This window comes from Belonocnema kinseyi, chromosome 2 (genome assembly GCF_010883055.1).
Source record: "Belonocnema kinseyi isolate 2016_QV_RU_SX_M_011 chromosome 2, B_treatae_v1, whole genome shotgun sequence".
NCBI lineage: Eukaryota > Metazoa > Arthropoda > Insecta > Hymenoptera > Cynipidae > Belonocnema > Belonocnema kinseyi.
Genome location: NC_046658.1, coordinates 97570002 through 97584617, shown reverse-complemented (window position 1 = coordinate 97584617; position 14616 = coordinate 97570002). Strand labels below are relative to the sequence as shown.

At 24.4% G+C, this 14616-nt stretch overlaps 2 protein-coding genes across 2 annotated transcripts in view; one reads left to right on the top strand and one right to left on the bottom strand.

Moving 5' to 3' along the window:
- The window catches only part of LOC117167930 (serine protease snake-like), a 12892-nt gene extending 5836 nt beyond the window's left edge, over positions 1-7056 (top strand). Inside the window, exons 5-6 of the mRNA XM_033353178.1 lie at positions 2337-2632; positions 6712-7056. Coding sequence (XP_033209069.1) covers positions 2337-2632; positions 6712-7027 — 612 coding nt within the window. The 3' untranslated portion in view covers positions 7028-7056. The remainder of the gene's footprint in view (positions 1-2336; positions 2633-6711) is intronic.
- A 4380-nt stretch (positions 7057-11436) lies between these two features.
- The window catches only part of LOC117167003 (serine protease snake-like), a 61692-nt gene continuing 58512 nt past the window's right edge, over positions 11437-14616 (bottom strand). The window contains exons 5-6 of the mRNA XM_033351542.1: positions 13885-14045; positions 11437-11760 (exon numbers count right to left, since the gene is read on the bottom strand). Coding sequence (XP_033207433.1) covers positions 11590-11760; positions 13885-14045 — 332 coding nt within the window. The 3' untranslated portion in view covers positions 11437-11589. The remainder of the gene's footprint in view (positions 11761-13884; positions 14046-14616) is intronic.

Below are 14616 nucleotides of genomic sequence, written 5' to 3'. Positions count from 1 at the left end.
GATATCTTTTGAAACCTTGTAGAATCTTTTTAAATCTTTGTGGAATTTTTTAAACCCGTGTAAATATTTTTTAAACCTTTTGAAAACTTAAACATTTTTGTTATATCTTTGAAATCTTTTGAAATATCTCTGAAATCTTTGAAATCTTTTGAAATCTTTGTGATATATTTTGAAATATTGGTATAATATTTTAAAAACTTACAAATATTTGTGATACCTTTTCAAAACCTCGAAATATTTAGAAATGTTTTTGTAATATTTGAACCCTTTTTAAATAAATGATCTTTCGAAATTTTTAAAATCTTTAAAGTTTTTCAAAATATTTCTGAAGTCATCGAAATCTTTGTCGAATCTTTGTGAAATTTTCATCCCATCTTTTTAAAATCTTTAAAATAATTTAAAAACTTATTTGGAATCTAAAACCTGTATGGAATTTTTCTGGAATATTAAACATTTTTTGCTAAATCTTTTTTAACCTTAGAAATCTTTGGCATCTGTTGAAAGCCTTTACATTTTTTTGAAATATTTTGTAATCGTTGAAGCAGTTTGAAAACTTTGTAGAATCTTTGTGGTATCCTTTGAGGCCTTATAAATATTTTTGAAATCTTTTGTAATCTTTGAAACCTTTTGAAATATTTGGTAAATCTTTGAAGTAATTCTGAAATTTTTGAAATCTCTGGAAGGTTTGAAATATTTGAAGTCTTTGTAGAATCTTTGTGAAATCTTTCGAAATTTTTAGAAACCTTTATGGAATCTTTTAAATCTTTTCGGAATCCTAGTGAAATCTTTGAAGAATATTTGCGATTTTTTTAAAAACCTGTTGCAATTTTTGTTTAATCTTTTTTAACATGAGAAATCTTTGTAATCTTTTGAACGCTTTAAAATTTTTGTAAAATCTCCTGTAATATTTGAAAACCTTTTTGAAATCTTGGTAAAATTATTTAAGTCTTTTAAAATCGATTTGGAATTTTCTAAACCCTTATAAATATTTGTGAATCTTTTTGAAAACCTTGAAATTCTTGTAAATTCTTTTGTAATCTTTGAACCCTTTTGAAATATTTATAAAATCATTTAAATCTTTTGAAATTTTTGGAATCCTTTTAGTCTTTGTCAAATCTTCGTTAAATATTTGTGAAATCTTCATGAATTTGTTACATTTTTGTGAAATGTTTTGTAATGATGAAAGCTTTTTGAAATCTTTGAGAAATCATTGAAATCTTTGTGTTATCCTTTGAAGCCTCAGAAATATTTGTCAACTCTTTTGTAATCTATGAAACCTCTTGAAATTTTTGTGAAATCTTTTAAGTATTTCTGAACATTTTTAAAGTCATCGATAAAATCATAAAAATCTTTTTGGAATTCTAAAGCTATTCCACAAAAATTTCAAAGATTCCAAAAAGATTTTAATTATTTGAAAATTATTTGCGAAATCTTCATGAAGTCGTGATATTTTTGTGAAATGTTTTGTAATTATTGAAGCGTTTAGAAATCATTGAAATCTTTGTGGTATCCTTTGAAGCTTCAGAAATATTTGTCAAATCTTTTGTAATATATGAAATCTTTTGAAATTTTGGTGAAATCTTTTTGAAATTCTTGTGAAACGTTTGTAAAATCTTCGTCAAATATTTGCGAAATATTTTGAAAATTTAAAAAGTATTTTTGGGGTCCTTCAAGCCTTTTGAAATCTTTGAGAAATCATTGAAATCTTTTGAAATCTTTGTGGTATCTTTGAAATCTTTGTAAAATGTTTGGACTATTTCTGAAATCTTCGTGATACCTATGAAACCTTTTGAAATCTGTTGAAATTATTGAAATCCTGGTGAAATCTTTGTAGAATCGTTTGAAACCTTAGAAATATTTAAAATCTCTTCAGATCTTTGTGAAATTTTTGTAATCTTCGAAACCTTTTGAAATCTTTAAAATAATTCTGAAATCTTGTAAATCTTTTTTAAATCTTTTTGAAATCACGGAAATCTTTATGGTATTTTTTAAATCTTTACAGAATCATTTGAAATATTTTTAAATCCCTGTGAAATCTTCGAAGTAATTCTGATTTCCTTGCAATTCGTGTGAAATATTTTCAAAGCTTTTAAAATCTTCGTGAAATACTTGAATTTTTTGTGATATTTTACAAATTTTGTAAATAATTCAGAAATGCTTCTAGAATATTTGAATTTTTTGTAATCTCCCCTAAAATTGTTGAAATCTGTACAAAATCTTCTAAATCTCTATAATATATTTGAAATTCTTGTGAAATATTTTGAAATTTTTAAAATGCTTTGAAAACTTAATCTTGGAATCTGGTCTACATTAAAGAAAAATGCGATCTCTTTCAGGTTCGATTGGGTTCCGAAAATTTAAATGACACATCCGCAGTAGTACAACGTATACCAATTGAGAAAATTTTTCCTCATCCAAATTTCACCGTTGCTTCGAATTATTACGATATTGCTCTGCTGAAATTAAAAAGTTCGGTCCGAATTTCTGAAACAGTGATGCCAATTTGTCTTCAGACGACTCCTGTCTTGATGATAAATCCCAGCATAAAAGCTTCATTCTTAGTTACTGGTTTCGGGGCTACCAGTTTTGAAGATGATGGTTCTCTAATACTAATGAAGACTGCCGATTTGAGGTAGATCATTTATTTTAAATCTATTTTTTTCTTTAAAATTGTTTTACAATTTCACGGTGGCGACTTGAACGGGAAACCGCGATTTTTATTGACCGGAAAAAACCGTAAATTTAATTTAAAAACCGGGAATTTACTTCTGATCGCAAAAATTTTTTAGTTTTCACGAGATTCTCACGAGCATGGACCTTTATATGCTTTGGGAATTTAATGAGAATTTTTTTACATTTCTAATTAGGATTTAAAAAATCGTATTTTCTGCTTTTTTTAAAAATAATAATTTCATTATTTTAATTTCGCGGGAACATGTATCACTTCGACCAAAAATATGAATTTTCAACCAAACAATTAGTTGAATTTTCAACCCAAAAGATTAATTTTCTACCAAAAAGACGCATTTTCAACAAAGTACATGAATTTTCATCTAAAAAAGATTAAATTCCAATCAAAATTAAAATAGTTACAATGCCAGAAAAATAAATGTTCAACCAAAAAAGAAAAGAATTTTGTACAAAATAGTTTTTTTTTTTAGTAAAAAAATATTTTTTAATCAAAAATAGAAGAATTTTATTTGTAGTTAAAACAATCAATTAAAAAAATTCTCAACAAACTAATTAAATTTTAAACTGAAAAGATGAATTTTCTAACAAAAAAGATACGGTGTCAATAAAATATATGAATTTTCAACTAAAAAAGATAAATTCACACACCAAAACTAGAGTAATTCAATTTTCAGTTGGAAAAGTAAATTTTAAACAACAGCAAAAAACGAGTTTTCAGCTAAATTAATTAATTTTCAAGTAAAAATATAAATTTTCCAGCAAACCGGGGATAGTTACATCTTCAGTCAAAAAATTAATTTTTAACTAAAATTGAACGAATTTTTGGTTAAAAAATTATTTTTTAATGACAGTAATGAATTTTCAAACAAAAATATGAATTTTTCACCAAAAAGTGAAATTTTCAACCAATCATATGAATTTGCAACTAAAAAAATAAAGTTTCTATGACAAATAAAATACTTAGATCATAAGTTAGTAAAATAAAATTTTAACCAAAAAAGAAACAAATTTTCAACAAAATAGTTAAATTTTTAATCACATAAATTAATTTTTAATCAAAAAGATGAAGTTTCAACTAATGAGAGTACTCTTCTACCAAAAAAGATGGATTTTCTACAAAAAAGATCAATTTTCTGCTAGAAAAGATAATTTTTCAACGAAACAGTACAATTTTCAACCAAGAAGATTAAATTTCAATGAAAAAAGATAAATTTTTAACAAAAAATGGAACGGATACATTTGTATTTTAAAAAATTAATTCTAAATAAGAAAAAACTAATTTTCAATCAAAAAGATCAATTTTCAACCAATACGATTAATTTTATACAAAAATAGATGAATTTTTAACAAAGTACATGAATTTTGAACCAAATGTTTAAGTTTTTAAAGGAATTTTTAACAAGAAGAGGAATTAATCGCCAAGAAGCTTAAATATTCTCTAACAAATTAGAATTTTCAAGAAAATTCAGGAATTTAAACCAAATATTTGAATTTTCAACTTTAAAAGATGAACCAAATATGTGCGAATTAAATTTTCACTTAAATTAATTAATCTTCAACTAGAAAACATAATTTTTAATAAAATAATTAAATTTTGAACAAAAAAAGGGCTTCAACCACAAAGTATTTGAATTTTATAATCGAATTGATGATTTTCCAAGCATACAGAAACAGTCATTTTCTCAATTTTTTCAAAAAATGGATTTATCACGTTTTATTCACTTACTCCTCATTTATTCTGACTTGAGTAGGGAATTTTAGAAGATAATTATCGTTTTTTTAGGACAGGAAGTTTGAGCAAAGAAATATAATTTCACTTGCAACAGGGAATTCGTCACATCGAACGTGCATTTTTTAAGAAAAATTATAATTTGGATTTAGAAATAGGAAATAAAAAAATCCCTCTTCGAAGTCAGGATTCATATTTCTGAATTATAATAGATTTTGTTGTTGTTGTTAGTTGCGAATTCATATTTTTTCAGTTAAAATTTAAATTACTTGGTTAAAAGTTAAACTTTTTTGTCAAAAATTAATTTTTTTGGTGAAAATTCAACTATTTTGTTTGAAAATTGATAATTTTCATTTAGAAATTAAACTATTTGTTTGAAAATTGATGTACTTTTTGAATAATTCGTCTTCTTTTGTAGACAATTAATCTTTATGGTTCGAAACTAATGTTTTTGGCATAAAATGCAACTATTCCAGTTGAAGATTGATCATTTTAGTTGAAAATTGATCTTTTCTAGTTCAAAATTCAACAATTTGAATGAAAATTTGTTTTTTTTTTTAAATTAAAAATTCAACTATATTTGGTTGGATAAAATTCATTTTTTGACTAGAAATTACTTTTTTTAGTTGAGAAACTGCCTTTTTCGGTAGAAATTAATCTTCTTGGTTGAAAATAATCTGTGGTCAAAAACTCAATTCCTCTAGTTGAAGATTCATCGTTTCAGTTAATTAAAAATAATCTTTCCGGCTTAAAATCCAACTATTCTAGTTAAATATTAAAAATTTTTATTGAAAATTCATCACATCGTTTGAAAAAGTAACTATTTTTTAAAGTTAGTTTTTTGTTTAAAATTATTTTATTATTATTAAAAGTAATTTTTTGAACTAAAAATTTAACTCATTCCAATTTAAAATTCCATAATTGTAGTTAAAAATTGATCTGTTCGGTTAAATATTAATTTTTTCAACTTAAAATTTAATTATTTAAGTTTCGGTTGGCAATTTATACTTTTAAAATTAAAAATAATATATTTGTTTTTGAAAATTCAACTATTTTAATTGAAGATTAATTGTTTTAGTTGCAAATTCTTATGTTTGATTTAAAATTCTATTATTTTGTTAGACAATTAATGTATTTTGTTGATAAATTGTATTTTTTGTTAGAAAATTAATCTTTTTATTTGAAAGTTAATCTTCTTGTTCAAAAATTCTCCTTTTCGGTTCAAAATTCAAGCATTTCAGTTAAATATTTATCATTTTAGTTGAAAATTCATCTTTCAGGTTGGAAAAGAAAATATTTGGTTGAAATGGAATTGAAATTTAGTTGGATGACATTCTTTTTTTACCAAAAATTTAATTATTCAATTTTTGGTTGGAAAATTACCTTTTTTATTTGATATTCGTCTTTTTGGTAGAAACTAATCTTCTTGGTTGAAAATGAGCTTTTTAGGTCAAAAAATTCAATTATTCTAGTTAAAGATTCATCATTTCAGTTAAAAATTTATCTTTCTGGTTAAAAACTCAACGATCTCAGTTAAATATTTATAATTTTATTTTAAAAATCATCTCATTGTTTCAAAATGTAACTTTTTTTTTGAATTAAATTTGTTTGTTGAAAGTAATTTTTTAGACTAAAAATTCAGCTTATTCCAATTTAAAATTTCATAGTTGTAGTTGAAAATTCATCTGTGTGGTTAAATATTCATTATTTTAACATAAAATGTAATTATTTAAGTTTTGGATCAGAATTTGTATTTTTTAGTCAAAATTAATTTTTGTTTGAAAATTAAACTTTTTTGTTAAAAAGTAATGTACTTTGTTGAAAAATTTTATTTGTTGGTAGAAAATTAATCTTATTGTTTAAAAATTCATTCTTTTGGTTCAAAAAATGGAAGTGTTCCAGTTAAATATGCATAATTTTAGTTGAAAATTCATGTTCTTTTTTTTTAAATTTAACTATTCCATTTGAAGATTCATAATTTTGGTAGAAAATACATCACTGTATCACTGTAAACAAAAATGATATTTTTTAGTGAAAAATTGAGGTAATTGTCTCAAAATGAACTTATTTTGCAATGTTTTGCTCTGTTAAAGGATGTTTAGAATGAACGCCATACATTAAAATAAATTATTGTGTTTTTTGGCAAATATGAATATGTCACTGTTAATTGACCGGGAAAATTGAAGAACTAGACCTGGAAAAAACGAGAAATGACCAGGAATTTTAAATCCTCCACCAAATCGCCAAACTGGAATTTCTGGCAGATCGTAATTTTTATTTGTAATTCGCAGTCTCGTCGATAGATCTACTTGTAACGACATGTACAAAGGAGTTAGAAAACTACCGAACGGAATAGATGAGAACATGTTATGTTACATAGATTTGAACAAAACTAGACAATCGGATGCCTGCCAAGGTGACAGTGGTGGTCCTTTATTAATGAGAGTGAATAAGACTTCTACAATCATCGGTATAACTTCATTTGGATATGGTTGTGGCGGTTTCATTCCAGGAGTTTATACTGCAGTCTATCCTTTCCTGGATTGGCTTGAATCCATAGTTTGGGAAAATGGCAAGCCAACATTGCCCATCTGGTCTCAAATTTAGGCCCATTCCTATATGTAAGTACATAATTAACCCTTAAAGGGCATACTGGGTGTTAAACACCCAGCGACTTATTTGCGCTTTAACAAAACGTACCAAATTTAAGAAAATGGAACATATGGCGCCAGATTAACAAATGACATGAAAACCTATTTTTCTATGTCATTTTCACATAATTTTGATTTTTATAATTTTTATACGCAGTTTAAGATCAATAAAATCGTTTAATCACGCAAAGTACAGTTTCTTATTTTTTAAACTAAATACCTTTGTTTGAACGAAGACTATAAGACTAACTTTATTTTTGAAGCGCCGTATCTTGGAAGTATTCAAATAAAATTTTAAGTAAAAATATCAAAAACTTAAAAAGGTATGAATTTTAGAGTAAAAGAAGTCATGTTTTAATTTTTTTCCAAACAGGATTTTTTTTAACTACTTTAAATTTCAAAACTGTTAGGAAATCTTTTTTCCTTAAACTAGATAGATTAAACATCATTAATTGATTTTCTTGTAAAAAACTATCCAATACCGTCGGCACAGCACACGTTTGAATGCCCTTGGGTGTCACATACCCAGTATGCTCTTTATGTAATGTTACGGAAGTGTGCCTTTTAAGGATTAATATTATCAGAGTGGTGACTTGGCTGGGAAAAAAACCTAAAATTTAATTAAAAACCCGAGAATTTACTTCTGATCACCCAAAAATTCAAGTTTTCATTATTTTAAAAATTTTTGTCAATTTAGGAAAGTTATTTTTACTTCTACAGTCCCAGGGCATATGAGTGTGCTTGTTAGGCGACGGATCGATTTACTTATTTACGGTCCATGGATCTTAGATTTTTTTAGATTATTTCAGTTTACTCTAATTAAATCAGAATTTATTCTTGAATTTTTATTATATTCCATTATAAGAAAAGCCTTTTATAATCGAATTGATGATATTTCAAAGATACAGAAATAATCTTGGAACGCGGAATATTTGACCTGGAACAGGAATTTTTTTAATGAGTTGGATTTAAAAGAAAGTAATTAAAAAGAATCACTGTTCCAAGACAAAATTAGTGAAAATTTAAAAGTTTCTCTTCCAAATTTTAGACGAAGAAAGAACTTCAAGTAGTTTTTAGAGTAGAAATAGTATTTCAAAGAAGTATTGCTGAATTATAACCGAAAATTTCGTTACATTGTTCGTTGAGAATTTATTTTCCTTTAGTTAAAAATTAAACTACTTGGTTAAAAGTTAAACTCTTTCGTCACAAATAATTTTTGTTTGGTTGAAGAATCATAATTCTAATTGGAAATTCATCTCTGGTTTAAAATGTAACTAATTTGCTGAAAATAAAGATTTTAAACTGAAAATTTAACTTTGAACTGAAAATGTAGCTATTATTTCAGTCGAATAATACATCATTTTAGTTTAAAAATCATCTCTCTGGTTAAAAAACTCATTCTTGGACTAAAAATTTAATTATTAAATTTTAGGTTCAAAAATGATCTTTTTAAGTTGAAATTCATATTTCTTGGTAGAAATTAATCTCGTTGGTTCAAAATTCATCTCGTTGGTTAGAAATTCAACTACTTTGGTTGAAGATTTATCATTTTAGTTGAAAATTCATTTTTGTGGTTTAAAATTCAATTATTCCAGTTAAAGAATTACAATTTTAGTTAAAAATTCATCAATTTGCTTGAAAAAATTACTCAATTTCTCGTTCTTAGAGCTTTTTGAGATTTTATTTTGAAACTAATAAAATTAAAGCTTAAAAATAATTTTAATTGAAAATTTATCTCTGATTTAAAATGTAACTACTCGGTTGAAAATAAAGATTTTAAACTGAAAATTTAACTTTAAACTGAAAGCGTAGCTATTATTCCAGTTGAATATTCCATAATTTTAATTAAAAATTTATCTCTCTTGTTAAAAAACTCATTTTTGGACTAAAAATTTAATTATTAAATTTTAGGTTCAAAAATGATCTTTTTAATTTGAAAATTCATATTTCTTGGTAGAAATGAATCTCTTTAGTTAAAAATTCATCTCGCTGGTCAGAAATTCAACTACTCTAGTTGAAGATTTATCATTTTAGTTGAAAATTCATTTTTGTGGTTTAAAATTCAATTATTCCAGTTAAAGATATACAATTTTAGTTGAAAATTCATAACTTTGCTTGAAAAAATTACGCAATTTCTCCTTTTTTGAGCTTTTTGAGTTTTGTTTTTGCAAGTTTTGAATTTTAAAATAATAAAAGTAAAGCGTAAAAAATCAATCTTTTTTAATTAAAAAATTAAATAAGTTAAAAAATATAAATCCATTTTGTTATTTTTAATTCTCTTTATTGAAGAATGAATCAATATATTTTTAAATGTTGAAAATTATATAATTTTGAAGCAATTTTAACATTTTTAAATCGGTTTAACATGTTTTAAATCAAAAGTTAAATTATTTTTATTTTGAGTCGTCTGAAATCAATAATTGTTCAATTGTTATTGATAAATTAAAATTCAACAAAATGAAATAATGAATATTCTATCCTTCAAATTTGAAATTTAGCACTCCGAAACTTTAACTCTACCAGTTTAGAAAAAAATAATACTGTGTCAAAACGTTGAAATTTGAATATTATAAGATTCGAGATTCGAAAATTGGATCATTTAAAATTGAAATTAATTGAAATTTTATTATTTATATTTAAAAGCCCTTAAAATTAAATAATTTAAAATTGAAAACTATAGACTTTGATTAATTTTACATTCAAAGCGATTAAAATTTGACAGTTTCAAAATAAATAGTAATTTTAAATGCATTCAGCATGAAAATTCAGAACTATAAAATTACAACCATTTTATATTACCGAAATTATTCAATTACTGATGTATCCATTTTTGAAATCGTACAATTTTAAGCTTTTCAATACAAAATTGCTTTTAATTTAAATCTAAAATCATTAAATCAAAACTGGCTATCAAGGATTTCAATATTAAATTTTGAAATATGTAATAGCGGAATTATTCTGAAATTTAAAATATTTGAAACTATATTGTAAAATTAAAAATTGAAAACACCCAAACCCTGATTTCAAATGGCTAAATAAATTTTTCTTCTAAATATTTGTAAAATTCTCAGCAAAAAAAAATTTTACTGTCATTTCTTGAATTTTACCGGTTTAACAAATGTTCGGTCATTTTCCGATCCAGTGGCTACCATGTTTTAAAATAATTAGTTTTTGGGCAAAAATTCAAAAAGGTTGCAAAAATGAAATATCCAATAAATTTGTTTTATGTTGTAAGCATTAAAGTTCAGACAAAATTTTTTCATTCGAATTCTTTTTTCTTCAAATTTTACTGCTTACTCATTTTAGTATTTATTTTAGTAATTTTTGTACTATTTTTATGTTTTTAAGTGTTTATCTATGAAGGAGTATGTTTAGAAAGAGTTGAAATTAAAAACGATTGAAATTTAAAGATACAATTTTTAACGTTTCAGTTTGAAAATTGTGTAATTTTCAACCAATTTAGAATTCTGTTCATTCTTGAAATCTTTTAGTCTGGTTAATTTTGAACACATAATTATACATATTTCTATTTACTTAATTTCGATTAAAAATTGTTTAGATTTGAAGAATTTATATTTACAACAATATATCTAAATTATTCAATTTAAAAACCTTTTTAAAACTGTACTTAAAAATTGATTTTTTTAAATTTGAAAATAATCTACTGAAAATTAGGAGACGTAGAAATTAAAATTTTCAAACAAAAGCCTTCAAAATGAAACAGTTCTTAAATTTGAGATTTAAAAAAAAATTAGGTTCACTACGGAAAAAAATGTTATATGATTTTAAGAAATGACTGGATATTACCATTCATGCCTCATTAAAGCTGGGATATGACTTTTTTATGGAAAAAGTAAAAAATTTACAGAAAATAATTATTTTGCCATTAGTTTTTGTAATTGAATTTTTTCTTACTGTGGCTTCTTACAATTTTTGTTAAATAGTTTAATTTGAATAAATCCTTACTTATGTTTTCGGGGAAAGCATTCCCTAAAACTTTACAGTTTACAATTTTTAGAATATGGAAAGAATATTTACTTGCAAAAATGGAAATAATAAAGTTTAAAATATTTTGTAGGTACAATTAACTAAACTAAAACAATTATTTGTTGCGTTTTCGAAAAACTGTATATTGCAGTCTTGCACCACTTTGTTTAAAAAAAATTATTATTCAAAAACCAGACAGAAGACGTAAAAAAAATTTTCCTCTTTCGAGTACCAAATCCATTTTTTTTCTCGGCTGAAATGTCACGGTTAATTATAAAATTTTTACTCCACCAGCGGGTAATTATATTCTTCTTCTTGTAAATATTGATATTTTAATATTTTCTACAGTTGAAAATTGCATCTTATGTGCTAATAAATTTATTTTTACAAAGCATAATTCCATTTTTCGTCGTATAATTTCACATAATTAATTTTTCAGCGCATAATCCAGATATTTTGAACGGAAGATATGAAAAATCTCACTTAAATCTTATTTGCGAAATTGATGTCTTCATTAAATTTGGAGAAAATTTACCTGTTGCTCCAAATTATAAATTCGAGCCAATCTAGATAAGCATACACTCGAGTATAAAGGCCTGGAATATTGCTTCCACAAAGTTTACCAATGCTCGTGACTCCGACGACAGTGTACATACAAAAGTGATTCTGGTTGTAGATCACAAGTGGTCCACCGCTATCCCCCTGTAAGAAAATGCGGACCATTTTTTATCTATATCCTTCAAATATAGGTTTCTATTTCAAATTTATTATCAAGAAATTTGAATAATAGTAACATATAACATTTATTTTGCCCCCCCCCCCCACCACACGCCACCATTACGTAACATTTTTTTTATTATATTTAAAAACGTAATGGACATTTTCTAAATAAAAAAAGGCTTTTTAAGATAAAGTATTAAGTATAAATAATTAAAACAATATTTTTGGTTTAACACTAAATGCTTTTTCTATATTTTTGTAGTCATATAAATATTGAAGTTACCTAATCTAAGTGCTACTTGAAATTTACAAATTTAAAAATTTTTTCAATACCATAAAAAGTACAAAATAATATTAATAATATGACATACAAATTTTGAGTAACTATTTATTTGCTAAAAATTCTGAGAATTAAGAACAATAAAATAAGTATTACCAGTTTGTTCTAGAATTTATGTAAATATACTTTTTATAAGATTCTGAAGTAAATTAAGAAAATATTTTTGAATACTTGAGATGTGTCCGAAAAGATTCTAAAAGATTTTCAAGAAATTTTCTTATTTTATATGATTCTATAAAATATTAGAAAAAATTCGAGTCTTTTGAAAAGATGTTCAAGACTTTCAGAGGTTTGAAAGAAATTAAGAAACATTTGATAAATTATCGGAAATGTTTTAACAGACTCGAATTTTTCTGAAAATTTTGAAAAATCATTCAAAATGTAAAAAAAATGAGCTATAATCTTCTAAATTGTCCTAGGCATTTTATGAAAAAAAAAAAATTATTCTCTCGAAACGATTCGAAATTCTTTTAAAGCGCCTAAAGTTTATTTTGTAAATCATAAAAAAATCTACATTTCCAAAACATTACTTTTTTAATCTTCTTTTAAAGTTAATTTTTCCAAATAAGAAATCCTTTAAAACTTTCACACGAATATTAAGAATATTCTTTTTTTCTAATCTTTTCAGACCTTCTATACCTTCTAATCTTAAAAAATTATTAACATTCTTCCTGATTTTTTTTTAAATTCTGCAATATTAATCAAATTACCTTTAAAATCTTTTAGATTATTCTTTGAAAGTTTTTGAAATCTTTTGAAATGTTTTTAAATAATTGCTTAAAATAAATTTTTCGAAATAAAACATTAATTTAATTTTCCCTAGGAACCCCAAAAAAATTGTTCAGTTTCGTGAAAGCTTACGAAATTCTTAAAAAATCTTTAGAAGTTTTTAATATTTTTCAATCAATTTAAAATTTCTGGATATCTCTTAAACTTACTCAAATTTGAAAGTACATTTTGTAAGTCAACATAAACTCGAAGATAAAAACATATTGTTTAATTAAAGTGCACAAAAACGCTTAAAATGAATTATGTTTCTTAATTTTTCTAAAATTATGTAATATGGAGAAAAATTGCAAAATTTTGCTTCAAACTCTTTTACACACTTTTGAAAAATTTTAGGAAATAATTATAAATGTTTTGTGATCTTTCTTCAATTATCTTTTTGAATTCATTACAAAACAATCATAAGAAATTGTTCGATGGACTTTTTTTCATTCTCTTGACACACTGTAAAATTCAGTTTACCTAAAAAATAGTTACATCCCGAAATCTTGAAAAAATTCAATCTCCTCAAATCTTTCATGATCTGACATCTTTTCGAGTTATTCAAAATAGGTTTTTGTCCATAATTTAATTGTTTTTATCTCTTTAGAAATGTGAAAAAGTTGAAAAGTTATAGTTTGTTAGCGAAATGTTAAGAACAGAATTATTTCTTATCATTAAACAATCATTTGCAATTTAAATCTACTCTTCTATTAATAGCGTATAGAAACATTTATAAATAAATTTTATGATGAATTAAAATTATTTATTCGAAAATTTTGATATACAAAGTTGATGGTGCAGAAAATTCATAAATTAACAATGTTACATAATCGGGTCAAAATACAGATATAAGAATAATAGTCATTTAAAAATGAAATTATAAAAATATTTTCCATTTGGAAACAATTTTGAAGAAAATTGGTAGATTTCACTCAGAATTTTTTTTTTCTATTAAAACACTAAAATTCCTATACTTTAAAAAATTTGAATATAAATACCTGACAAGTATCTTTGCCGTTATATCCGGCACAAATTTGAACATTTGTCTGCAGTCCCCGCCTGAGTCTGGTCATATCGTTTCTATAGGATTGATAACAATTGGTAGGGTCTAGTATAGACAGTACAACTTTAAGCAAAATCTCTGAACCTTCATCGTCGGCTGTAAAGAAGTTGAAATTTATCTGTAATCTTTGCTATCAGATTACTGATTTTTTCGACAAGTGCGGAGACATTTTTTATATTTAAACGGTTTCAAACAAACTTAATTTTTTTAATTTTATAGGAGTTTATAAAAGAGGGTTGCTATAGTTCGTAGGGAAAAATGAATGTCAGGGAGTTTAAAAGTGGTCAGGAAAAGTCAGGGAAAACATAGAAAATTCAGGGTATTTTCAATAAACTTAAGTTGAATTTTAAGAGTAATACACAAATCACATACACATACACCAAATTTGGCTAAAATTTTATACATAAATTTAGCGAATACACATAAATATAATTTCTGTTAATTAAAAAAACGTGGAAGCCTAATGAAATTAGATTTCGGAAAGAAAAAAATAATTTTCAACTGTTTAATATTTTTTTTTGGGTTAAAAACTCATCTTGCGGTTAAAAATTTAATTTTTTATTTGACAATTCAACTCTTTGTTGAAAATTCGTCATTTGAGGTTGAAATTTCATATTTTTTGCATGAAAATTAAAATGTTTTATAGGAAATTCGTTTTTTTTTTAAA